The sequence below is a fragment of the Delphinapterus leucas genome, chromosome 14 (assembly GCF_059928025.1).
Source record: "Delphinapterus leucas isolate spDelLeu-1000000601 "Yukka" chromosome 14, BTC_Dleu_Yukka2, whole genome shotgun sequence".
NCBI classification, from domain to species: domain Eukaryota; kingdom Metazoa; phylum Chordata; class Mammalia; order Artiodactyla; family Monodontidae; genus Delphinapterus; species Delphinapterus leucas.
In genome coordinates this window covers 62,105,805-62,132,998 of record NC_143142.1, presented here as the reverse complement: position 1 = coordinate 62,132,998, position 27,194 = coordinate 62,105,805, and the positions used below count along the sequence as shown (strand labels likewise).

At 40.4% G+C, this 27,194-nt stretch overlaps 1 protein-coding gene across 8 annotated transcripts in view; it reads left to right on the top strand.

Moving 5' to 3' along the window:
- Window positions 1-27,194, top strand: part of EPG5 (ectopic P-granules 5 autophagy tethering factor) — a 126,390-nt gene that overhangs the window by 20,002 nt on the left and 79,194 nt on the right. For 7 of the 8 annotated variants that reach the window (XM_022561821.2, XM_089895109.1, XM_089895107.1 and 4 more), the window contains 10 exons: window positions 811-916; window positions 3,352-3,466; window positions 3,885-4,035; window positions 6,506-6,661; window positions 11,508-11,665; window positions 12,739-12,893; window positions 14,569-14,709; window positions 20,015-20,179; window positions 22,234-22,353; window positions 23,239-23,498. In XM_022561821.2, the coding sequence (XP_022417529.1) occupies window positions 811-916; window positions 3,352-3,466; window positions 3,885-4,035; window positions 6,506-6,661; window positions 11,508-11,665; window positions 12,739-12,893; window positions 14,569-14,709; window positions 20,015-20,179; window positions 22,234-22,353; window positions 23,239-23,498 (1,527 nt within the window). The remainder of the gene's footprint in view (window positions 1-810; window positions 917-3,351; window positions 3,467-3,884; window positions 4,036-6,505; window positions 6,662-11,507; window positions 11,666-12,738; window positions 12,894-14,568; window positions 14,710-20,014; window positions 20,180-22,233; window positions 22,354-23,238; window positions 23,499-27,194) is intronic. The other variant, XM_089895110.1, reaches the window with a different exon arrangement.

Below are 27,194 nucleotides of genomic sequence, written 5' to 3'. Positions count from 1 at the left end.
GAGGGTGTTGGCAGCCCCAACAGACCGAAAAGACAGAAAGGAGAGCCGTTGGGTAAGGAGGAGAATTTGAGGTCATTGGGGCTTGCAAGTGGACACATATGAGTGGCAACTATCAGTGGACATGTGGAGCTGCAGGACTGGAGCCCCTCAGGTTGGAAACAGGAAGTCTTGGAGGAGAGCTCCTGGTGAAAGGAGGGAATGGATGAATTTTCGGGGTTAGGCCAGAGAGGAAGGAGCAGAGAGCTGAGAACTGGGTGATGGTCTGAGAGAAGAAACTTCTCTGGTTACACTGACTCGCCAGGTCCAGCCAGCACCTTGTGAAAGCCTGGCTGGCAGGAATTCCCCCAGATTCCTCCCTCTCACCGCCTGGATATAGGGGCTGCTCCTACCTGTGGTGTTTAGGTGTACCTTTCCCCCTAAACCAGCTTCTCCATTACCTGCAGATTATCCTTTTTTATTCAGTAAAGCATGTTTCCTGAACGCTTTGTGAGCCAGTTAGAGTTCAGGTACTGTGTGGTCCTGGGTGTACTGAGGCCCCGCTGTGGGCGGGCACTGTGCTGGCATAACTGCTTCTCTGCGGTTCCTCATCATTATTGACCCAGAATGGCTGTGGTCTCTACACCACGATTAGCGAAGCTTTGGTCTCCTTGAGTTTTAGCCAGTTATTATTTCTTATTTACTAATTCAAACCATTTGAAGATTGAGTGGATGTCTGACTCTTCTTCAGGGCGAGTAGATGATCCAGAATGCACGCAGTGGGCTTTCTGTGTTTATGTTTAGGTGATTGGAGTGATTTCCCTTGTCCTTTAGAAATCGAGCTGAGTTCCTGTGCCACATGAAGCCCAGTGAGCGGAATCCATCCTCCTCGGGGCCTGCATCCGGGACGTGGACACTAGTAGATGAGGGAGGAGAAGAGGTTAGTCGTCATGTCGACAGCATTTTGATAAGCATTTCTGAGCTCTTCTTTTTACGTGCCAAGTATCGTTCTAAGCACTTCTCACGTATTAGCCCATTTAATTCTCCCAACAGCCCCACGAGGCAAATACTGTTTTCATCCCCCTTTTAGAGGTGAGGAAACATGTGCGGGTGGGGTTGAGGGAATTTGTCCCAAATCACACGTCATTAAATGCAGAGCCTGTGCTCTGAGCCAGTGTCTCTGCTGCCACCCTTTCTAGACCATCTCCCTGTGCAGCTGGGAGAGTCTGGAACCTGGAAGTGTTTACATATTATGTACACTTTCTATTAGGATTTTATTTTATGCAGCAACAGTTTTCTGGGCTTGAGGTGTCACCTACAGATACTCCGAGTCTGTATAACAAAGAGCTGTATCTTGCCAAGGTTCTGCCTTAACGCTTACAAACTTCTTATCTAGATCTTCTCATTTGGAAGATGGAAGATAATTTTCTGTTTTTGGTGAGAATTTAATGATCAAAACCCAGTTTCTTGGGAATTCCCTGGCAGTCCAGTGGTTGGGACTCTGCGCTTCCACTGCAGGGGGCCCGGGTTCGATCCCTGGTCAGGGAGCTAAGATCCCACATGCTGCACAACATTGGCCAAAACAAACAAAACCCCACAAAACAAACAAAAAAATCCCCAGTTTCTCAAGATAACAGTTATTGACTTTTCTTTCTACTATATACGTGGTTAGTGTATTGGTGAGGCTTTTTTTTTTTTTTTCCAGCTAGTTATCGGCCCTATCTAATGCGTTTTATGGTCCAAATCCTGATTTGGTGTGTTTGTTCAAGGTTGGCCAGGGACTAAATTTACTGAAACCCCTTCTCTTCAAAAGGAGTTGAAAGTTTGCAGTGGACACTCCTTAGAATGACAGCATGGCAGCTGTGGGATCATGTCTGTGTATTTACCCAGGTGTTCATTCAGAAGCAGGAGCCCCTTCACACTCATTGTGCTCTTCCTGGGACTTGTAGGAGGTGGTGAGATGATGGTAAATGATGTGGCCATGCAGACTTCTTTGCTAGAGATTGAACAGTCATCTGGAGACAGCTTCTCAGGAGCTGGTACAAATTGTTTTTTTTTTTTTGGCCTTGCCACACGGCATGTGGGATCTTAGTTCCCCGACCAAGGATTGAACCTGTGTCCTCTGCATCACTGCATTGGAAATGCCAAGTCTTAACCCCTGGACTGCCAGGGAAGTCCCAAATTGCTCTTTTAAAGATTGTGATGGAGCAGGTTTTTTTTTTTCTTCCAAGACTGGTTTCTCCTAAGAGAGGAGTCTTTTTTTCTGGTAGGTTTCCTGCATTTAATCCTAAAGACAGGTAATCATTAAGGACTCTGGAATTGTGTCTGGCTCCTGGTTAGCATTCACTGGATGTTGAGTGGATTCAGGAGCCTGGGGAGGGAATGCTGGGAGTGCTGTTGACTCAGAAAAGGCCATGGGCGGAAGGCACTTTGAATTGTCCATGTCAGTGGTTTCTTGACACCGGCTGTATATTAGAACCACCTGGGCAACTTAAAATCGTTGCCCCGGCCCACACCCAGACATCCAAATGTTTAAAAGCCTCCATGGTTGATTCTGATGTATAGCCGGAGCTGAGGACTGCTCAAGGTAGAATTTCTGAGGCTCTTGTTTGCTAGCCATTTAGGACATGTAAGAGAGTAAAAATGAGTGGCTTCAGGAAATTATGAATGAATTGCATTAGTCCCTTGTTGAAACTGAGGTGATAATTCTTTAGAATCTCTGCGTCTTTTTACAGTATTCCCTTTTGAATGTAACACATCTTAGGACACAAATCAATTTGGTTTCTAAGGAGACTTTAGTGCTCTGTATCAAACAAAAAACTCCAGCTATTTCCCCTATGTGATCCCTGTGTATGACCACTGTTATTTTTATCCTGTTTTCAGCAACACTAATTGACAACAGAACTTTGGTTATCCATAGCAAATGCTAATTGCTTCTTGGTAAGTCAGTTGAGTACGGCAGTAGACCTTAATTTTGGGGCAAGAAGAGGCTTCTGGATAAAATAACTTGGACTCTTAGTGAATGGTTCTTTAATTGATGTTGTCAAATCACTGAGATTTATAGTAAGATCCCTATTCTAGAGGAATTATTTTTCATCTTCTTTGGGATGGAAATTTAATTGAGAGCGGTTTCAGCCACTGAAGAATGGATATGACTCAGATACACATAAAATTATGCTTGCAATTTTAAGGGATTTACAGGTCATCTAATAGAACTGACAGTATAAATCTCTGTCCTGGAGGAGAAGTCCACGAGGACTCATGAGAATACCACGTGTGTACCACTGAGACCTGTGGTAATTCAACTCCTGTAACTCTAGACCATGGTGTCATCTGGTCAAATCAGCTGACATGATTCTGCATCTTCTCCCTTAGGATGAAGACCCTGAGACTAGTTGGATTCTCCTTAATGAAGATGACTTGGTTATCCTTCTATCACAGTTCCCATTTCATGAACTCTTCCAGCATCTCCTTGGGTTTAAAGCAAAAGGTAGACTAATTCGTTTTGTCATATGTAAAATGTGGTAGGGACAAGCTCAAACACAGGAACTTAGCATCAAGTCCTGTCTCGTGCAGGCTCCTGATTCGGGTTCCCCGTGCCTGGCTGTACTATACAGAGATGATTACATCGCCGTGGCGAGGCTTCCTTCCTTTCTCTTGTGATTGTAGTTTCCTCCCTGGTGCTTACATGCATAAGGTTGACCAGCTTGCACATAGCCCAGCTTTAATAAATGGTTTTAATTTTGCACTTTGTCTCAAGTTTCCCATTTTATATTGACATAGGAGCCAGAGCAATGGGGATTCTCTATCTTGGCTTTCTTTCCTCATTAATATACTGTCATCCACATCTTTCAGTGTTTTTCCATAGTAATTATAATTTTTTTTCCTTTTCTTTGATTAATTTCTAGGTGATTATTTACCTGAAACAACAATACCTCAAGAGATGATGAAAATTTTTGCCTTTGCTAACTCCTTAGTGGAACTTCTGGCTGTGGGGTTAGAAACCTTCAATAGAGCACGCTATAGGCAGTTTGTCAAGCGAATTGGTTATATGATCAGGTAATACTGCTCTTGGTTCATCTGTTTCTGTTAACTTTCACCCTGGTCAGTCACAGACACTGTATAATTGGGATGATGGGCATTTGTAGTGGTATAGTTCAGGTCTTATTTCTCATAAAAGTAAGAATTTTTTTTCTTCACCGTCTACCTCTTGGGAATTTTAAATAAATACTTCCAGTCAGAATATTTGGTTAATTATCTCAAATCTCAAACTGGTTTGCTAGACAGTTGTTCTTGGAGTCAAGATCCTCAGAGCAGCTGCTGGGTTGAACTTGGCCAGAGAGAAGGGGTCAAGGAGAGGTCAAAGAAAATACAGGGTCTTTCCCCTTCCTTTACTCTCTTCTATCTCCTAGCTTTTGCCTGGGAATTGTCGTGTAGCTGTGGAAAATTGGCAGTAGCTCTTTTGCATTATTATTTCTCTGTTTTCTCTCTTATTTACTGTAATTGTAATTTCTATAAAATACCATTTAAAGAAAATTGCAAAGATTTCATCAGTGGCCACTGTATTTGAATTGGGAAAGCATTATCATTTATTTGCATGAAAGGTAGGTTTATGTTTTTACTATCAAATATGAGTAAATTCTGAGAAATGCACTGCTTTTCATTGAATTAATTTTGTATCCTCTTTTCTGTATCATCAATTTTTCTGTCTTTACAGTGCATATAAATACACTGCTATTTCTTCCAACCTCCCTTACCTTGAAAGAAAACTTCCAGAAAACTGTAAAACTTCTCCCACTCCCATACTTTTGTTTCCAAAACATAATTGACTTTAATTATTTTAGATACGTATCCTTCAGCTTCATAAAGCCAGGTAAATGATATAGGATGCCCTGAAGTTCTTGAAGTCTCCACAGTCAGGCATTCGCCCCCAACACTACCCAAATAGCTCTGAAGAATGAAGGTTGCTAATGAACTTTGTGCTACTAACTAATCCAATGGCCACCTCTCAGTCTTCATCTTGCTTTACCTCTTACACAGTTCACACAGCAGCCTTTGTCATGACTGGTCACTTTTCCTTAAAGCATTTTCTTTGCTTGACTTCCAGGATACCATGTTCTCCTGGTTTCTCCTCGGTTTCACTGGCTGTTCATTTTCTGCCTCCTTGGTTGTTTCATTCTCACCTCCCAGACTTCTTAATGTTGGATGCCTCAGGGCTTCATCCCTGGACCTCTTTATCCAAACTTGTTTCTTGGGATTCCATCTATTCTAATGTCTTTAAATATCATCTAAATACAGTTAAAATTCCTAGTTCTATTTCCAGCCTATACCTTTCTTGTAAGCTTGTATATCCAGCTGCCCACTCGGCACCTCCACTTGGATGACTCATGATCATCATTATAGTTTAATAATCCCCAACTGGGCCCTCTTTCCCCACCTCTCAAACTGCTCCTCTCACAGTCTTGTCAGTCTCAGTAAGTGGCAACTTTATCCTTCCAGTTGCTCGGGCCGGAGCATTGGTATCATCCCTGGCTTTTCTTTTTACACCCCTCACCCAACCTGATGGTCAATTCTGTCATCTCTACCTTCAAAACACCATCTTTCATCAAACCTAAGGTATATTTTGTGCACCACTAAGAAGGAAAAACTGCTGCCAAATAATGGCATGTCATCAATTTTAATGACATTCCAGTTGTAGAGATTAAAGCATGAAAGGTGTGCATCCTTTGAGTCAATGAAACCTGCTATTTCTAGAATCCAGCCTCTTCTCACCATGTTCACTGCTACCACCATAGTTCATCTTTAGTTATTTCTCACTGATTAGCACAACAGCCACCTGACTTGTTTTCCTGCTTTTGCCCTTGCTCCCTTGCGCACCCCACCCCCAGCTTATTCTCAGAACAGCTGCCAGTGTTTCTTGTAAATCACTCCTCTGCTCACACCCTGCTGCTCCCAGGCTCATTCCGAGTAGAAGCCAGAGTGTTCACAGTGGCGTACAGGACCCTTCATGGTCTGCTTTCCTGTCACGTTTTCGATTTCCTCTCCAGCCATTCTCTCCCTCACTTACTTTGCGTTAGCACGTAGGCTGCCTTGCTGTTCCTCCAACATACCGACCACCCCTTGGAGCCTTCGCACTGGTTGCTTCTTCTGCCTGGATGCTCTTCCCTTAGGTAGTCCTGAGACTGCGTCCAGTCTTTACTCACGTGTCCCTCTTCAGTGAGGCCCCTCCTCCCCCACACTCCAGAGAAACTTCATTTCCCTCTCCTACTGATGTTTCTCAGTGTCATTTATAACCATGTGACAGACTGCATATTTTACTTTATTTGGTTTATTGTCTGTTTGCCCTCCGCTAAGTGTAAGCTCCATGAGGGTAGGGTTTTTTCCCTCCATTGCATCCCCTTTAGAGCCTAGAAGATGGTGAGTGCTCAATAAATATGTGTTGAATAAAGTAATGCTGCAAATGTAATGTAAAGATGCTGCTGTTGAGTGCCTTCATGCAAAGTGCTGCATTGTCTTTCCTCACGCTCAGGATGATCCTTGGTTATGTGAGTGACCACTGGGCCCAGTATGTGAGCCACAACCAAGGCTCGGGATTGGCCCTACAGCCCTACTCCGTGGAGAAACTACAGGTTGAGTTTGATGAGCTCTTTTTGAGAGCTGTACTACATGTGCTGAAAGCCAAAAGGTAAGAAGTATGATGATAATTGTTGAGAAATAGCTCCCTGGCTAGTAAGAAAGATTGGAGTGAAAGTCATTGACTGAAGTAGAACTCTTACAATAGTGTCAATGTATTTCATCTATTTCTTATCTTGGCTTAATTCTTGGGCTTTAGTTTCCTTTTGTGTAGTATTGCCTGAAATGATCTCTCTTTCAGGTTTCTTTCAGTTTCTCCTGAACTTTTGAGGTAACTTTGACCAGGGGATGAATTGTATTTCATGCCCAACTCTAGTGCCCCCAGTGAGGCAGAGTAGGCACTCAGTACATTGTGCAAGCTGTCTTACTCTGTGGGTATTAAGGTCTAGGACTGTCTTGGGTCCGGGTCCCCTGTCTTGGCTGTGTTCTGATCATGCCGTCTTTGCTGCTGCTTACAGCCTAGGATACATTTGAGGCAGAGGTGGGGGCATGGCAGCTCATCCTGCACTATCTTCCCTGAGCTCCTGGCCAAGTGTGGGAGCAGGTTCTGCTGCAGCACTGTGCCCTCTGAGAGGAGATGAGTGGCCTCCCGCCCCACCCGGCTCCACCCATGAACTGCTGCCCACCCCCCACCCCCCACTTCTGCTGCCTTCTGAGCTGTTGACACTCTTGCCATGGGCCTCATAGTCTCAGCCCCTTATTTTTATTTATTTTTTTTGCATCTTTAATAGATCTTTATCGGAGTATGATTGCTTCACAGTACTGTGTTAGTTTCTGTTGTACACCAGAGTGAATCAGCCATATGCATACACATGTCCCCATATCCCCTCCCTTTTGAGCCTCCCTCCCATCCTCCCTATCCACCCCTCTAGGTCATCGCAAAGCACCGAGCCAATCTCCCTGTGCTATGCGGCTGCTTCCCACCAGCCAACTATTTTACATTTAGTAGTGTATATATGTCGATGCTACTCTCACTTCGCCCCAGCTTCGCCCTCCCACCCCATGTCCTCAAGTCCATTCTCTATGTCCACCTCTTTATTCCTGCCCTGCCACTAGGTTCATCAGTACCATTTTTTTTTTTTTTAGAGTCCATATATATGCGTTAGCATATGGTATTTGTTTTTCTCTTTCTGACTTACTGCACTCTATGACAGTCTCTAGGTCCATCCACCTCACTACAAATAACTCAATTTCATTTCTTTTTATGGCTGAGTAATATTCCATTGTATATATGTGCCACATCTTCTTTATCCATTCATCTGTTGATGGACACTTAGGTTGCTTCCATGTCCTGGCTATTGTAAATAGAGCTGCAATGAACACTGTGGTACATGTCTTTTGAATTATGGTTTTCTCAGGATATATGCCCAGTAGTGGGATTGCTGGGTCATATGGTAGTTCTATTTTTAGTTTTTTAAGGAACCTCCATACTGTTCTCCATAGTGGCTGTATCAATTTACATTCCCACCCACAGTGCAGGAGGGTTCCCTTTTCACCACACCCTTTCCAGCATTTATTGTTTCTAGATTTTTTGATACTGGCCATTTTGACTGGCGTGAGCTGATACCTCATTGTAGTTTTGATTTGCATTTCTCTAATAATCAGTGATGTTGAGCATGTTTTCATGTGCCTCTTGGCCATCTGTATATCTTCTTTGGTGAAATGTCTATTTAGGTCTTCCGCCCATTTTTTAACTGGATTGTTTGTTTTTTGATATTGAGCTCCATGAGCTGTTGGTATATTTTGGAGATTAACCCTTTGTTGTTTCACTTGCAGATATTTTCTCCCACTCTGAGGGTTGTCTTTTTGTCTTGTTTATGGTTTCCTTTGCTGTGCAAAAGCTTTTAAGTTTCATTAAGTCCCATTTGTTTATTTTTGTTTTTATTTCCGTTACTCTAGGAGGTGGGTCAAAAAGGATGTTGCTGTGGTTTATGTCAAAGAGTGTTTTTCCTATGTTTTCCCCTAAGAGTTTGATAGTTTTTGGTCTTACATTTAGGTCTTTCATCCATTTGAAGTTTATTTTTGTGTATGGTGTTAGGTAGTATTCTAATTTCATTCTTTTACATGTAGCTGTCCAGTTTTCCCAGCACCACTTATTGAAGAGGCTGTCTTTTTTCCATTGTATGTTCTTGCCTCCTTTGTCATAAATTAGGTGACCATATGTGCGTGGGTTTATCTCTGAGCTTTCTATCCTGTACCATTGATCTATATTTCTGTTTTTGTGCCAGTACCATATTGTCTTGATTACGGTAGCTTTGTGGTATAGTTTGAAGTCCTCCAGCTCTGTTTTTCGTTCTCAAGATTGCTTTGGCTATTTGGGATCTTTTGTGTTTCCATACGAATTGTAAAAGTTTTAGTTTTAATCCTGTGAAGAATGCCATTGGTAGTTTGATAGAGATTGCATTGAATCTGTAGATTGCTTTAGGTAGTATAGTCATTTTCACACAGAAGACTTGTACTCAGAAAACTATAAAACACTGATGAAAGAAATCAAAGATGACCTAAACAGATGGAAAAATATACCATGTTCTTGGATTGGAAGAATCAGCCCCTTATTTATGTGTGTTATGTAGTGGGTTTGAGTACTGGTCTGCCAAGACTGTTACTTTGGGCAAGTCACTTAATATTTGTGGTCTCACTTTGTTCATCTATAAAGTGGAGATGATGATGGCGATCCTACCCATAGACCTCATGGGTATAAGGATGAAATGCAATCATATGTGGAAAGACTTTTTAAACCATAAAGGATTTCTCAAATGTAGGTGGTGGTTGTTTTTGTGTAGTTTCAGATGAGGAACAGAAAAACTGCTGATTTAGAGAAAGGTCAGGACTCTAAGTCTTAAAACTATTCTTAGGCACTCAGAAGGTGTGGGTCTAAGATAAAGAGAACTTGGGCTTAGAAATTTATCTTTAGATTATTCTTGTCCAAAATTTGGTGATCTCACAAGGTGTACCAAATCCTGTGCTGGGGGTCAACGCAGTAGCACCTGCTCACTGAAGCTTGCCTGGTGCTTGGGAAAAGTCTTGCATCTCTGATCTCCTGTCACCCAATCTTGTGTTTGTTTAGCTGAGAGGCAAAGCTTTTGTAGAGGAAATTCTCTGGTTCCTTACTAGGTCCTATACGCTGAGTTGTGAGCCCCTCCTGTAATATTATATATGTAATTCACACAAATAATTGTTTTAAATTTGAAAATGCTGAGAGCTATTGTTTTTGAGTATAGTTTATTTTAGAAATACATCATATGAGAACCAGGTATTTAAAGCCATGAAATTTAAATTTATTTGGCACTCCAGTGGAAATTTCTGACAGTAGCTATACCCCCAAGCTAAAGCAAAACAAACCCAAACCAAAAGATAGGCAACAAAGACCTAAGCCAGACTTACTTCATGTCTGCCATATAGAAAATTTTGTAGCTGGAAATATTTACTGTCTTATGACATTACTTTTAAGGCCTCATTATTTTGGGATCCTTTATACAAGAACATCAAGTCCCATGTGAGGTGTTGGGATAATTATTTAATAAGACAGAAGCCTGACCCACTTGAACTTAGAGAAGTTTCTTTAACTCTGGCTCAGTTATCTAGCTGTTGCTTTTCAGAGTCGAGGTCAGTGGTGGTTCGGACCACTAGTTCGGCCTGGTGGGCCGCAGACATGGGTTAAGCATGCACTATTTAATTTCTTTTTTTCTTAATAAACATTATTTATAATTGGTTAAATTATAGTTTTGCCCAAAATACAGCAACAGTTTTGAGTACCTCCCTGTTTTTCTTTTTTATATTTTTTTACTGAGATAAAATTCATATAACAAAATATTATTAAGCATTTATTGAGTATTGATTGTTTTTGAGATACTGGTTTAGGTACTGGATAATGAAAAAAAAGATTCAGGGTTACACACTGGTTTATGCAAGAAAGACTTGGTTTCTGCTGTCAAATTGCTGTACACTAGTATGTGTACATAAATTACACATTTATGTTTCTTAATGTGTGGTTTAAGGACGACTTGAGTCTGAGTCATCTGGGGTGACTAAAAAAGTACAGATTCTTGGGCCCCAGCGGTGACCTGCAAACTCAGAATCTCTTAGGTGGGCCTTAGGATTCTGCATTTTCCACAAAGTCTCAGGGGATTTTTCTGCCCACTGTGGTGTGAGAAACACTGATAAAAGGGTAATGCCATAGTCAGGTATGGTTAGAATTTCATAATAGTGCTGAGGAGGACATCATGGGAGGTCTTCACAAATGGAGGGTGGCAGCTTGGAGTTGGGGAGTTCTCTCCAGGCTTGTCCAGGAGTGGTCTGTATGAATGCAGAGAGGGCTGTGGTTGGGAATGTGAGTCTGAGCTATTTTGTGGAAGCCTTTGAACTTGGAGCTTGAAGGAGTTTGAACTTCATTTGGTGATGAGTGAGGAGTCATGGAGGGCTTTTGATTCCCCTTCTCCCCCCAGCCCCCAACTGCACGTGTCTCTGTGTGTACACATATACCTCTGCGCATGCTCAGACACATACATACATCCAGTCTAAGCAGGCTCTCTGTTGCCCGGATGTTAAAAGGCTCTTTGGTTCAACACCCAATTCTGCCTCTTATTATCCTCTGTGTTCTAGTAGCCTCAAGTGTAAATTGGGGATAATGTCAATAATAGTGCTTGCCTTGGTTATAGTGAAGATGGAATGAGCTGATAAATAGATGATGTGGTGATAGAACAGTGCCTGGCGTAGACTAAGCGCTTTATGTGTATTTGCTGTTATTGTTATCCATTCTCTAGGTGTTTATGACTGAAGCATGGTAGAAAAATTGCTGTAGTGTGATTTAAGAATTTAAGAATTTTTTTGTCTACGTTCTCAGTATGGTTAAGTTGACTGATACATAAAATTATTCCTGCTTTTCTGAAAACATGCAGACTTGGCATTTGGCTGTTTATGTCGGAAATGCCCTTCGGGACACTGTCTGTTCAGATGCTCTGGAAGCTCTTCTACCTCATGCACCAGGTGGGGAGCGGGAATCTGGAAAAGCTCTGTACTGCCCTCCTGCCTGCCGAGTGTAAGAAGCGCCTCCAAGGTACAGCCAAAATATGCAGCATCCACCTTTCCTACCTTGTGTGCCTTTCCTCTTCATGGCTTTATTCTTTTTGCTTTTAGAAGGACTGAGAGAGAATGTTTTACTCTGTACTCATGTGTAATCATTTTGAAATTTAAGACTGCTCTGTCGTTTGACTTACTAGAATGGTGGTTCCAATTTCCATTATTCTTCAAATGCTCTGGATAGTAAATTCTATTATAAACCCAATTTGGGGATAGGAAATGAAAATTGGGTTGGTAAATGCCCCATGGAGTTATTTTGAAAATACTGGAAATTTGATGAACTACCTTTGATTTCTTGAATGTGTAAACATATGAAAGGAATCGTTGGCTTGTTGCCTTCTTTCTGTGAAAAGTTCCATTGGGAATATATTTTTTAAACAGACTATTTTCTTCCCTCTACACAACTTTGCCTTTGCAGCATTTAGTTTTCTGTCACATATGGCAAAGCTGATAATCAAGCCTGCCCTCTAGTGACAAAATGTAGTATTGCTTACAGAGCACTCTGAGGAATAGGCAAAACATAGATATTGTTAATCATATTCATCAGTATTTCAGTCATGATTATAGCTAATATCTTGCCCCGAATTTCCATTTATAAGCAAATATTTTTTGTGTGGAATGCCATGTTGGTACTGAGTAGTTTGCTAGTCTTTGCAGTTTTCATTAATAGGGCTGTCATTCATTTGGCTGACAGTTACCAAGTAGTTTTAAGTGTGCTGTTGAGGATGTCTTGCCTAGTGATAGTAGCAGTGCTTTGCAGTTGACAAAGCACTTCACCAGTCACATAGCACCTGATAAATAAACTTTTGAGACAGATGAAGAAACAGAAGCTTGTTAAATATTCCTGAGGCAACATTATATTAGAGTTGGAATGTCATCTGGCCCAGCCTTCTTCCTGATGCCTATAGAAATCCATTCTGGAACAAAGATGTTTGGTATCTTTAAATATTTCTTAATGTCTTTTAATTTTATATCTTCTTTCTCTCTGGAGGAGTAATTAAAGTGATATATGTTTATTCTCTCCCCACTTTAATTTTCTTGAACTTATAGACCCAGAACATTTTGTGAACTTTGAGAAGTGTCTTTCTTCCATGAATAGCTCAGAAGAGATTTGCCTTCTAACTACTTTTGCTCAGATGGCTCAGGCCAGAAGAACCAATGTGGATGAAGACTTCATAAAAATTATTGTTCTGGAGATATATGAGGTTAGAATATTAAGTTTTAGAAATCAGCTAAAAACATTTTCTTTTGGATTGTCCATCCATTGATTCTTTTGTGATTGCTTTAAAAAAAAATGTGACAATCTTGTATTGTCTGCACTTGTGGAAGGAGATCGTCTCTAAGGAGTACCGAAAATATGAATCACACCCATTCCATTTCCCCCTGCTATCTCTTGTCATTTGATGTATGAGTTTTGGTAAGGAACAGACAGTCTGGCACTGCCTGACATTTGTAGTTTCTATACTTTTCTCTCCCCCTGCCCCGGACCTGCCCCCCTCATTTCTACTCCTCTGACCCTGCGAGGAACATGGAAACCTGGCTTCCCAGCCAATTTAAATGAGATGGTGGAAATAGTACTGAACCTAGAGTTAAACGATCTGGCTTTGTTTTAGCTCTGCTGCTCATTGTCTATCTCACATCATGAAAGACGCCTTACCTCTCTGGGCTTCAGTTTCTTCATCTGTAAAATGATAGGCTGGGATGAGATCCTTGCTTTCTTCACTTTTTCGCTGAGCCATCCCTAACGGTGGAAGAGAGTGAGCTTTGGACCCCATGAGTTGAGGGACATAACTCACATGGTTACCAAAACATTATTTGGAGTTTTATATATATATATTTTTTTAAATACACATTTTCACTGTAGGCTGTCATTTATCTGTTTATCTTCGTAAAAAAATTTCCTCCAAATTTAAGTAAAATTATGTTTGAAGATTTATTATCATCCCCCTCAATACTCCAGTTTGAGAATGACAGAACTGGGTAATCTAAAGTTCTTTACCAGGATCAGATATCCTATTAAGCTGTTCCTATTCTTGTACTTTGTAACCATGCGTGAGAGTAAGGCCTAGATGGATCTGGAATTCCAGACTATCTTCATTGTCTGTAAAAATTGAGAGGAGGATGTATATTTTCACGTATGTTGAATGGCGTTCTCAAGATCCATTGCTAAAGTAATATTTATGCTCTTGAATGATATTTCAAGTGTCTTGACCAGTCCTCACAATAAAAACTACATTCTGATCCTCTGTGTGTGTGTGTACACACATGTGTGAAATTGAAGCAATACTTAATCTTACTGTGATGCACTCTCATATTTTTCTGTTCTATTTTATTCTACTCTCTTATTTTTCTGTTCCCTTCCCTTTTATTAAAAACAAAAACTGCTGGCCATTGGCATGATTGGATTGTAACCTGTAGTTTCGAACCCATTGTTTAAGAAGAGTTTGTAAACATTGATATTTTAGAAGCTCTTGTAATTGAGGATCTCACTTTTTTTTTTTTAGAGAGAGTAGATATTTCCATGAAATGCATTCTGATTTTCATCATGTTATTGGTTTCCTCAAATTTAGAAAAGTTTTAGTATGGAGGGATTACTTAATTGCTCTGAGGACTCTGGGAGTGCTTTCTGAATCCAGCACTTAAAGTCATTGTCGAACAGTTGCTTTTCCCCTCCATGCCCTCTTCCCCCACCTTCCACACAGTCTGCTCTCTGAAGTTGTGCTCTCTGAAGTTTTGACATCTTTTTGTACATGGTGTGAGCCAAGGCTTCATCTGAGATTCTTTCTACTTTACTTGAAAACCTCCTAAATAAAGTATGGAAAGGTTTTTTTATTGATAAATTGGTATTAAAAATGCCATCTTCACCCCCTCCTACTTTAGGTATCTTATGTCACCCTGTCCACCAGAGAAACTTTTTCGAAGGTTGGTCGAGAGCTTTTAGGGGCCATCACAGCTGTTCACCCTGAGATAATTTCTGTCCTTCTGGATAGAGTTCAAGACACCATTGACCAGGTTGGAATGGTAAGAACACTGATTTTGTTTGTTTTGTTTCCGTTTTTTCTGTTGTTTGTTTGTTCATTTAAACCCTAGAGTATTGGAGCAGTGGGAAAAATAGTAAGGTCATTGGGATGACTGAGTCACACGGGCACAATAGGGTGAAGAAAACATTTATTGTGTCTCAGGTTCACTGTGCCTGCTTGGGGTTGGCCGCTGCTTATAAAAAACTGTGGGTTGTTTCTCTTAATCTCCTCAAAGTGACTTTCCCACCTCCTTCAGTAACAGGTTTGTACTTTAATTATAGCTTATAGTTAATTCATAGTTTTTATTTCATAATTTTGTTTTGCCTTCATAATTCTTACGTTTTTTTCTTGGAAGAAACAACTCTGATTTAGAAAGAAGCCTTGCTTTCAATCAATCAAAAACAAAATTAGAAGTGATTTAAGTTGAGCTGGATGTATATCGTTTAGTTCTGTCATTTGTCACAATCCCTTTTGTAATCTTTGTGTAGTTTTTAAAAACAGCTTTTTGTGATATAATTCACATACCATACAATTCATCTCTTTAAAGTATACAAGTCAGTGGTTTTTAGTATGTTCACATATATGTGTAACTATCACCACAGTTATTTTTAGAACATTTTCATCACCTTAGAAAGAAACCACATACCATTTAGCTGTCAGACTTCCATCCCTTCCAGCCCTGAGCAACCACAGTCTACTTTGTCTCTATAGATTTACCTATTCTGGACATTTTATATAAATGGAATCACAAAATATGTGGTCATTTGTGACTGGCTTCTTTCACTTAGCATAGTGTTTTCCAGGTTCATCCATGGCCAAATAGTACTGTATGAGTGTATCATTTTTAAAAACATACATTTACTGAAGATTTTCTTCATCATCTATAATAAGGCTGTAATGAATGAATTTTTCTGACGGCAGGTGGTCATGTGTCATAACTTCAGGAGGAAAGTTTGAAGTTATAGTGTCTTTCTCTGGGCTTATGTTTGCACAGGGCCTTTCCATTCTTATAGTCACTGCATCATCCCTGTAGGATAGATGACTGATAACTACTAATACTTCATCACATTCATGAGTGAGCAGATTCAGTGACAGATTGGTTTATGAGACATATTTTTTTCTAAATGAAGAATACATGATATATAATGCTTTACTTGGCAAAGTATATATATATTTTTACATTAAAAGAAATTTAATTGTGGTAAATTATACATAACATGAAACACACGGTATTAACCATTTTTCAGTTAAATGGCATTAAGTACACTCACATTGTTTTGTTACCTACCATCACCACCATCCATCCACAGAACTCTTTCATTTTGTAAAACTGAAGCTCTGTACCCATTAAAAACTAACTCCCCATTCCCTCCCAGCTCCTGGCAGCCAGTACTCTACTTTCTGTCTCTTTGAGTTTGACTACTCTAGGTACCTCATAGAAGTGGAATCATGCAGTATTTGTTCCTTTCTGTGTGGCTTATTTCACTTAGTATTATGACCTCAAGGTTCATGCATGTTATAACATGTGTCAGAATTTCTTCCCTTTTTAAGCCTGAATAATATTCTATTGTATGTATATACCACATTTTGTTTATCCATTCATCTGCTGATGGAACTTGGGTTGCTTCTATCTTTTCGCTATTTGAATTATGCTGCAATGAACATGAGTGTACAAATGTCTCTTTGAGACTCTGCTTTAAATTCTTTTGGGTATGTACTCAGAAGTAGAATTGCTGGTTCATATGTTAATTCTATTTTTAATTTTTTGAGGAAACACCATACTGTTTTCCATAGCAGCGGTACATGGTACTTTTTCTATTTAAGTAAACATTGTATCCCACTGGGGTACAATTATATTGAGGTGAAGGGGTTTTCATTTGCAAACAGCAAGTTTTTGGTTGCTCCTTTTTTAGTGATCATCTAATGGAATGATTTCCAAAGAAGTCTACAGTGGGTCATATGATTCTTTCAGTTTGATTGAGTTCATGACCTTTTTCTGACAAGTGTTTTTCTGGGTTTGGCCACACTTACATTTTTAATTAGGTCATAATACTTTTAGTAATAAATTGTGCCCAGAAATATTCTTAACAGTGAGTGTACAGATTAGAACCATAATGTTTTTTAGAGCACATCTTTTAAAAGATGCCCCCACTCTCTGTTTAGATATATGGTTCCTTTGTGTTCTGTGAACTTGCTGACATTTTTGGAGGAACTTATTCAAGCCCCCTTGCCTTCAGATGAACAAGATGGCTTTGAATATTTTTGCTTTGACCTTGGGCTAGTCTGAAATCAGCTCCTAGCTCCAGAGACTGGGAATGAGCTGTGGCTGTGGACCTAAATATTCATTGACACACCTGGGGTGTGTCTGAAGGTAACTTTTTCTGGAGGCCCAGCAGGAGAGGAACAATCCTTTGTGCTATATGTAGATGTGTGGGTATTGCTCTGGGTTAGGAATAGTTGTTGATAAGGACCAAGCCTTTGGGGACATCTCAAAGGAAAGAACTCAGATAAGTTTTGATGACAACCTGCAAGTGGATAACATATTTTCCTATTGGTCTTTTTTATAATTTGAAACATGGGTTCACTTCAGAGGACATTCTACTTTTGTTAGTGAAATTCATGCATCTTCCTAACATCCTCTTCAGGTAAAATTAGTGATCTTCTGACTTTCAGTGAAAGCATAAATATATTTTAAAATACACTCTTTAAATTCTGTTTTGTTGGGAATTCTTATTAGGATTCTTTCTTTTTAATCATTTCTTTTTTTGCCTTATTGAATGCACTAGGCTTTTCATTACAATATGGGATAGAGTTAGTAAAAGTGGACATCCTTGTCTTGTTCTTTATCATAGTAGAAAGGGTTCCAAAGTTCACCATTAAGTATAATGCTAGCTGTAGGTTTTTCACTTATACTCTCTGGTAGGCTGAGAAATTTCTACTTCCAGTTTGCTGAATTTTTTTTTTTTTTTCATGAATGGGTATTTACTTGTTTTTTCTTCATCCATTGAGGTGGTCATATGATTTTTATCCTTTTTTCTGTTAATGTGGTGAATTACATTGACTGGTTTTCACATGTTGAACCATCATTGTTTCCTGAAATAAAAACCACTTGATCATGATATATTATTCTTTTTATGTATTGTTAGGTTCAATTTGATAATATTTTTTCTTGCGGGTTTTTGCATATATATTCATGACAGATATTGATCTGTAATTTTATTTTCTTGTTATATCTTTGTCAGGTTTTGGATTTAGGGTCATGTTGGCCTTGTAACATGAGTTGGGAAGCATTTCCTCCTCTTCTGTTTTTGAAAGAATTTTTGTAAGATTGCTATAATTCTTCCTTGAATGTTTGATAGAGTTTACCAGTGAAATCATCTGGGCCTAGGGTTTTCTTTGTGTTTTGATAACGAATTCAAAATTTTAAACAGATACAGATTTTTATTTTTTTTTGAGTCAGTTGGTTAAGTTATGTTTGTTTTTTTTAAAAACATCTTTATTGGAGTATAATTGCTTTACAATGGTGTGTTAGTTTCTGCTTTATAACAAAGTGAATCAGCTATACATATACATATATTTATGTTTTTAAAGGGATTTTTCCATTTCATCTAACTAGTTGAATTTACTGGCAAAGAGTTTTTGTAATGTTCCCTTTTTAATGTCCCTGAGATCTTTCTTGGTAGCTTCACTTTTATTCTTGATGTGTAGATATATGCTATACCGTTATTTATTTATTTTTTTTGCGGTACGCGGGCCTTTCACTGTTGTGGCCTCTCCCGTTGTGGAGCACAGGCTCCGGACGCGCAGGCTTAGCGGCCATGGCTCACGGGCCCAGCTGCTCTGCGGCATGTGGGATCTTCCCGAACCGGGGCACGAACCTGTATCCCCTGCGTCGGCAGGCAGACTCAACCACTGCGCCATCAGGGAAGCCCCTATACCATTATTTTGTGTAGCTGGGGATAGTTGGTTTTCTGGACAGATCTCATTGCTATACTCATTGTTCTAGTACCATTATTTTGTTCTTTTTGTCAGATGCTTACAGGCTAAAGAAGTATTTTTCTACTTGTTAGATTGCTAGTTTACCATTTTATTCAGCATATTCAAGACCTTTATTAACAAATCCTTCTGAAAATTTAGCTAACTGCACACACACACTACACATGCAAAGGAAAGAAAGGATCTTTTTAAAATTCATTCGTTCTACTCGTCTTTCAAATTTTTTTCCCCGTTCTTTCAAATTTTGTTTTGCCTCCAATTTGGAGTAGTGCAGGAACCTAAAAAATGCTTGGTTATATGTTCTAGAGCTGAATTGTCCAATACAGTAACCACCAGGCATATGTGACTATAGACCCTTGTAATGTGGCTCATCCAAATTATGATGTGCTGGAAGTGTAAAATACTCACTGGGTTTCCAAGGCTTAGTATGAACAAAAGAATAATGTATCTCAGTAATCTTTTGTGATGACTACATGTTGAAATACTGTTTTGGACATACTGGATTGAATGATATATATTGTTAGAATTAATTTTACCTGTTTCTTTTGACTTTTAAAAATGGCTATTAGAAAAATAAAAATTACATGTGTGGCTTGCATTAGATTTCCATTGGACAGCATTATTCTAGACATTATTTATGAACTGCTCTTAAACCAAACTGTTTTAAGTGAACCCAGATTTATCTTAATTTGCACATGGATATGTTATTTAAAAGTGGTGCTATGGACTTTTTGTACAGGATTTTAAAAAGCTTTTATTATATAATATTTCAAATATATAAAAAGTAGAGAACAATATAATGAATTGCTATGTACCTATCATCCAGTTTCAACAAATACCAACTCTTGGTTGATCTTGTTTCATCTTTACCCCCATCCACTCCTTGTATCTTCTTCCTAGAATGCTTTTTTTTTCCTAGAATGCTTTGAAGCTAATAGAAGTAATTTTTTAAATGATGTAGAAGAAATAATTATTTAAAGTGCTAAGTCTTTTTGTAAAATGAATGACTTCCCACTGATTTATCATGACTTTAAATTTGGATCTTTCTATGGTGATTTTTTTTAATGGAAGTGTACCAGTTTACATACGAAAAAAAGCTTGACCTTTACAAAGGATTGCAAAATGTGCTTTTGGTGTATCATTAGTTTTAATATTCGTTTGATTTGGTTGTTCATTTCACTGTCTAAAAAACAAAACCCCACTTCCTTTTGGAGAAAAATTTTGTAAGCACTTTAATGATATAGTATTGTAGTAATACAGGATTGTCCTTAAGTCTTGATTTTAATTATTATCATTTTCTTTTAAATAAGGTTTCTTTATACTTGTTTAAAGAACTACCTTTGTATCTTTGGCGACCTTCTGCCTCCGAGATAGCTGTGATTCGGGATTGGTTATTCAATTATAACCTGACAACGGTGAAGAATAAATTGGCCTGTGTTATTCTAGAAGGACTAAATTGGGGATTTGGTGAACAGGTATGTATTAAAACCGTTCCCTAGAGACTGGAGGGTCCACACACATCAGTTTCAAAGAAACATTTTCTCAAAACATTAACATTTTTGAGTATCATTTGCAAGGTCTGCAAATTCTTTTAGCTGCATCAGAGTTTAGGATCTTCTCTAATTAGTTCTGTTTTACAGAGTGAGCATCCTGTAAGTGAAGATAAATTGCTCCACACTGAAAATTCTTCCCTTTTTCCTTGGATCATTTGTTTCTGTTGTTTTATTTCTGGATATTTACTGCAGTTCCTCCTAATTGCCACTCTTACCTCTGGTCCTTTTTCCTTGTACATTTTGTATTGTGTATCATTGCCAGACTTGTCTTCCGAAACACTGTGTACTGGTTAAGAGCCTGAGCTCTGAGCCAGCCTGCCTGGGTTCTGATCCCAGCTCTGCCACCTCCTGGCTGTGTGACCCTGAGCAAGCTTCCTGAACTCTCTAGGCCTCAGTTGCTCATCTGTAAGCATTCACATTAACAGGCTTACCTCAGAGGGCTGTTGTAAGGTTTCAGCAAGCTAGGACATGTAAAACATTGAGGACAGTTCTAGGCACATGTTAAGGTCTTAGTGGTGGTAGTTTTTGTTCATAATAGTTTATTGTTATTAAGAGTTTGCTACCTATCATATGTCTCCAAAGATGCAATATCAAGGCATTTTGACTGTTAAGATCTTTCTGCCTTCTTACCCTAGGCCTTATTAGTTAGCTTCTTGATCAAAGTATTTAAACATTTTAAAGGGAAAATGGAAGAGAACTCAGCCCTCTCTAACTATCCGCCAGCTTTTGTTCTGAGCGAGTCATCTAGTCCTCTCAGCTGTCTTGTGTGCTTGGCGTGAACATGACCCCTGTTGTACAGATGAGGAAGCTGAAACCAGGGAGCGTTTCCTCCAGGGTGTCCCTGACCACCTGGTCTGCTCATGGGCTCATCGGGGTCTTTTCTCACTCAAGTGCTGGTGGGTGAGAGCTGCAGGGGGCTCTTCTCCACCTTCGCCTTCTCTGACTTGTGAACAGAAGCCCCAGCCCCCCTCTCCCAGAGAGCTGCATGCACAGTCTCCTCGAGTGTCTCCTCGTTCATTTAAAGTAGGAACTCTTTTTTTTAATAAATAAATTTATTTATTTTATTATTTTGGGCTGCCTTTGGTCTTCGTTGCTGTGCACGGGCTTTCTCTAGTTGTGGCGAGCGGGGACTACTCTTCGTTGCTGTGCGCAGGCTTCTCATTGCAGTGGCTTCTCTTGTTGCGGAGCACGGGCTCTAGGCATGCGGGCTTCAGTAGTTGTGGCACACGAGCTCAGTAGTTGTGGCACGTGGGCTCTAGAGCGCAGGCTCAGTAGTTGTGGCGCACGGGCTTAGTTGCTCCGCGGCATGTGGGATCTTCCCAGACCAGGGCTCGAACCCGTATCCCCTGCGTTGGCAGGCGTATTCTTAACCACTGCGCCACCAGGGAAGCCCTCTCCTTGTTCTTTTGTTAGCGTTCGGAAAGTGCTCTTCTCTCGGAGGCTTAGGGAATGTATTTCTTCAGGCTGTAAAGGAAGATTGGGTGGGAAATTTGGTAGGCAACTTCAAGCCCCTGAAGGAGTATTTTACCTGTGCTGTTGAGTATTTTTTTTATTTTCACTGATGACAGAACAAGAAAAGGGAATGTAGACTTAAATTATTAAGTATCTTTCTGTTTATTTAATAATAATTCAACATCTTCCTGGTTCTTAACAATGCCCTTAAACTTGTAACCCAAAGTATTTATGGAGATTTTAGGGTGGGGGTTGGGGGTTGCATTCAAAGATACCTTTTATGACTGGGATTGGGGATGACTCGGGCTCACACCTAACTGGGTGCAGTGTAGTGGTTCTTTAAAGATTTCAATTATTTTTCCTATTGTCATTTTATAATTTCATTGTTAGGGGGTGTGAGCTTTGGAAAATTAAACTTCTGCATCCAAGGTTCTTTTTTACTATCCTGACTAATCTTTTAGTTCAAAGGTATAACCAAAAAAAAATCAAGATGACATGTTTGTGATGATTTTTCTCTTTAAAAGGGGACTCTTCATCTGGATCAAGCAGTCCATGCTGAAGTAGCTTTAATGATTCTTGAGGCGTACCAGAAGTACCTTGCACAGAAGCCGTATGCTGGGTTTCTTTCTGAAAGTATGAAGCAGGTATTTCCTTCTTTTATGTATTGAGGACGTAAACCTTTATTATAAATGACCTGGATGGATAAAGTTACAATATTTACCCTTAGGTTTCCTAAGAACATTTCTGGCAATTTAAGATACTGAAATTGAGTTCTATGGTTGGAGAAAGATTTTTCTTTAAGAAGTAGCCTCCATATGACCATTTTAGTATTATGGAATTTGAGTTGAGCTACAGCGGTGTGCTGGTGCTGGCTCATACCGGCTTGGAGAACTGATTGTTACATTTTTAGGAACTTTGCAGGTCTGATTGTTAACCTGCTGGTGGCTTGAAGTTGACCATGGTGGGAGTTTTTATGCTACCAAAGTGGGCAAACCCTTATAAATCGGCCTCTATGCTCCAGCTGGTTGTTAAATTTTTTTACCAGCACATGATTTGTTGCATACCAACTTTCATATTATTACTCTTGCTTGAGCAGACCCAGATCAGGTTCACAAAGTGACTGGCAAATAATCAGAAGTCAGCTGTGAGTGAGAATCTGCTTTAATTTAGCGGTGCAAACACTGAGTACCAGTAAGCATTATGTCCTTTCTTTTTTTTTTTTTTTGGTACGCCGGCCTCTCACTGTTGTGGCCTCTCCGCCTGTCCCGTTGCGGAGCACAGGCTCCGGACACGCAGGCTCAGCAGCCATGGCTCACGGGCCCAGCCACTCCTCACCATGTGGGATCTTCCCGGATCGGGGCATGAGCCCGTGTCCCCTGCATCGGCAGGCGGACTCACAACCACTGCGCCACCAGGGAGGCCCTATGTCCTTTCTTTTGATGGCATTGTTGATCACAAAAAGAGATGGGTGGGTGAGCTTACTGATTTAATGTGCATGTGACTAATGTGGTTTAAAATAAATGTTTTAGGTTTCGTATTTGGCCAGTATTGTTCGATATGGAGAGACACCTGAGACCTCATTTAACCAATGGGCCTGGAACTTGATCTTGAGGTTAAAACTGCACAAAAATGATTATGGAATACAGCAGAATTGTGCAACTCTTCTGTTCTCCAGCACTGTGCCTGAAGTGACAGAGTCACCCACGTTTCATCCTCTCTTGAAGGCTGTTAAGGCGGGCATGCCCATTGGCTGTTATCTGGCCTTAGCTATGACGGCTGTGGGCCACAGGTACAGTGTTTGTGTTGAACTTCTAGGGTTGCTGAACCTTGTAGTCAGTGATTCTGGAATCTTATCTTTCACATCCCAAGGTCTGAGGCCTCCATCAAATCTATCTAGGGGTAACCAGGGCCAAATAATAAGCCTCGATTAATAGCTTATCATGGGGAAGTGCTGCCTAAATTCATATAACATGGGTTTGTAACAGAAAATCACCTTGTTGCACTATCATCCAGTGTGGAACTTTTATGTCAACAGTAGACAGAGTCTCTTCCTCAGAATAGTGATCAAATAAAAATAATTGGTCACTTGTACCGAATTTTGTTCAAAGTGATCGCAGCCCTACCCAGCCTTCCCAGCTATAAAGGAAGCTAACCCTAAACCTACCCAAGGGGATGAAACGCCTTATCATGTCAAGTGCCTCTCTTGTATGAGCCCATAGCTGTGTCTGTTTCTTCCATTGTAGCATTTATCACACTATAATGTAGTTGTCTGTTTAATTTTATTGGAGACATTCTGTGAGGTTAGGACTCAGGAACCATATTTGTCTTGTGGTATTTTATCCCTAGTGATGAAGACTGAATCTGGTGCAGTAAGTAACTGAATGCATGAATTCTCAGTTGGTTAAAAATCCTTTTCATTAAGGATCATTTTCCTACAATGTATTAATTTTATTTAGCCTATCCAGTTTTCTAAAACATCTTTGGCCGATACTTTCTGATTCTTATGTTTTAGATTCACTGTAACACCTTTTTAGCAACCTGATTTAAACATCTTCTTCCACATTCAGTATATTTTCAGTGGGATGCCAGTTGTCCTATGAGCTATTAGTGTTCAGCCTGTGCTGTGAAATAGGAGAGGTATGGAATTGTTAGATAGCTGTCCTCAGGTTGTTGACAGCTTAGTGGACATGGGAGACATAAAACAATTGGCAGTACTGAAGAATATAATCATGGGCTGGATGATATGAATAGAGCTCTGGTTCTTAATCCTAACCACCATTTAGAATCACTTTTGCAGTGATTCTAAAACTACCAATACAGGGAAGAGAGTGAGAATCCTGATCTAACTGATCTAGGGGCCAGTTCTCCAGGTGATTCTAATGTACAGCCTAGATTGGAACCTCTCAAGAGTATGGGCAGAAAGAATTTAAAGTAAGGAGAGATCACTAGAGCAGGATACCCTCATGGAGGAGCTAAGCTTTGGAGAGGAGTCTTTTTTTTTTTTTTTTCCTGTGGTACATGGGCCTCTCACTGTTGTGGCCTCTCCTGTTGTGGAGCACAGGCTCTGGACGCGCAGGCTCAGCAGCCATGGCTCACGGGCCTAGCCGCTCCGCGGCATGTGGGATCTTCCAGGACCGGGGCACGAACCCGTGTCCCCTGCATCAGCAGGTGGACTTTCAACCACTGCGCCACCAGGGAAGCCCAGGAGTCTTATTAATTAGAGATGTCCTGGGCTAAGGAGCAGAGTAGTGACTCTTACCTTCCCCAGGTGATCAGTGCCCACGGTGTTGAAGATTCTGCCCACGGGCCGCCCACCCCTGCCCTGCAGCACCTGTGCCTTCTGAGCTGGGTGCTTAAGGTGTAATCGTTTCTCCTCCTCCTTTGGGACTGTGTGTTCCTTAATGGTAGGGACATGGTAGGGGCATTGTCTTGATATCTCCAGAACTTGTACTTTGTAGGTATTTCTTTTTTTTTCCTTCCAGTTTTATTGAGATATAATTGACATACAGCACTGTATAAATTTAAGGTGTATGGCATGATGATTTGACTTACATATATCATGAAATATATAGTTTAGTGAACATCCATCATCTCATATAGATGCAAAATTAAAGAAATAGGAAGAATAGGGAGGATGGGAAGGAGGCTCAAGAGGGAGAGAATATGGGTATATATGTATGGCTGATTCACTTTGTTATACAGCAGAAATTAACACAGTATTATGAAGCAATTATACTCCAATAAAGATCTATTAAAAAAAAAAGAAATAGGAAAGATATTTTTTTTCTTGTGATGAGAACGTTTGGGATTTACTCTCTTAACAACTTTTATATATAATATACACCAGTGTTAATTATGTTATCATGTACATTACAGTATATCCCTAGTATTTATTTATCTGATAACTGGAAGATTGTACCTTTTGACCACCTTTATCCAATTTCCCCTCCCTCCACCCCCCCACCTCCCCCCAGCCTCTGGTAACCACAAATCTGATCTCTTCTTCTATGAGTTTGTTTGTTTTATATATTTATTTATTTTTGGCTGCGTTGGGTCTTCATTGCTGCACGAGGGCTTTCTCTAGTTGCAGCGAGTTGGCTGCTCATTGCAGTGGCTTTTCTTGTTGCAGAGCATGAGCTCTAAGCATGCAGGCTTCAGTAGTTGTGGCTCACAGGCTCAAGAGTGCAGGCTCAGTAGTTGTGGCGCACGGGCTTAGTTGCTCCGCGGCATGTGGGATCTTCCCAGACCAGGGATTGAACCCATGTCCCCTGCATTGGCAGGTGGATTCTTAACCACTGCACCACCAGGGAAGCCCTGTTTATTTGTTTTTGAAGTATAACTGACCTACAACACTATGTTAGTTCCTGTCACACAACATAGGGATTCAACATTTCTGTACATTTCTAACTGATCACCCGATAAGGCTGGTTACGATATGTCACCATACAAAAATAATACATAGTTATTGACTGTATTCTCCACACTGTACATTTCATACCCGTAACTCATGTATTTTGCAATTGGAAGTTTGTACCTCTTAACCTCCCTCACCTATTTCTTCCTCCCCACCCCCCACCTCCCCTCCATATTTCATTCCACCAGATATCTGTCTGGCTGGGTGGCGGTGGGGGGGAGGGAAAGGGAAGTGTTGACAAAACTCTCTTGGCTGAAGCCTGTGTTTCCTGTTGGTGAATGGAGGTCACCAGGTAATTATGGACAAATTTGAAAGCCAGTTAAGGAGGGCAGAACTGATGTACTAGGAAGGGGAGAGATGTTATATAGGCCCTTTGGAAGGCACTCTTTTTTCTTCTTTTGCGGTACGTGGGCCTCTCACTGCTGTGGCCTCTCCTGTTGTGGAGCACAGGCTCCGGATGCGCAGGCTCAGCGGCCATGGCTCACGGCCCCACCGCTCCGCGGCATGTGGGATCTTCCCGGACCGGGGCACGAACCCGTGTCCCCTGCATCGGCAGGCGGACTCTTAACCACTGTGCCACCAGGGAAGCCCTGGAAGGCACTCTTTACATCATTTCTAGTAGCTCTAGTGTCATTCACAGTTTCCTGTACCTCAGGTTCCTCATCTATGAAATGGGAATAATAATAGTATCAGACTTACTTTATGAGGCGTAAGTGAGTTACAAGACGTTTGACATGCTTAGAACAGTGTCTGGTATGTGGATTCTTTGAGTGTAGTACTCTGAACTTAATCGTTTCATGATTTCTCTAATTATATTTATTCTGGAACTGTAGCTCTTTATTCACTAATACTGCTGTGAGTCCTCTCTAAAATAAATACTGGTTTAGTGCTGATTCCTGAATCCTGAGTGGGTGTGAGGGTGAGAGTGTTTCTTTTTGGGGCTGAACTCCACTGTGGTCATCTGGGATGATTCTAGAACTAACTTAAAACAATCTTATGAATGGGCTTAGGATTGGGGGCAGAGTGTGAAGGACATAAGTTGTACATGAATATAAAGTCATAGATAATACA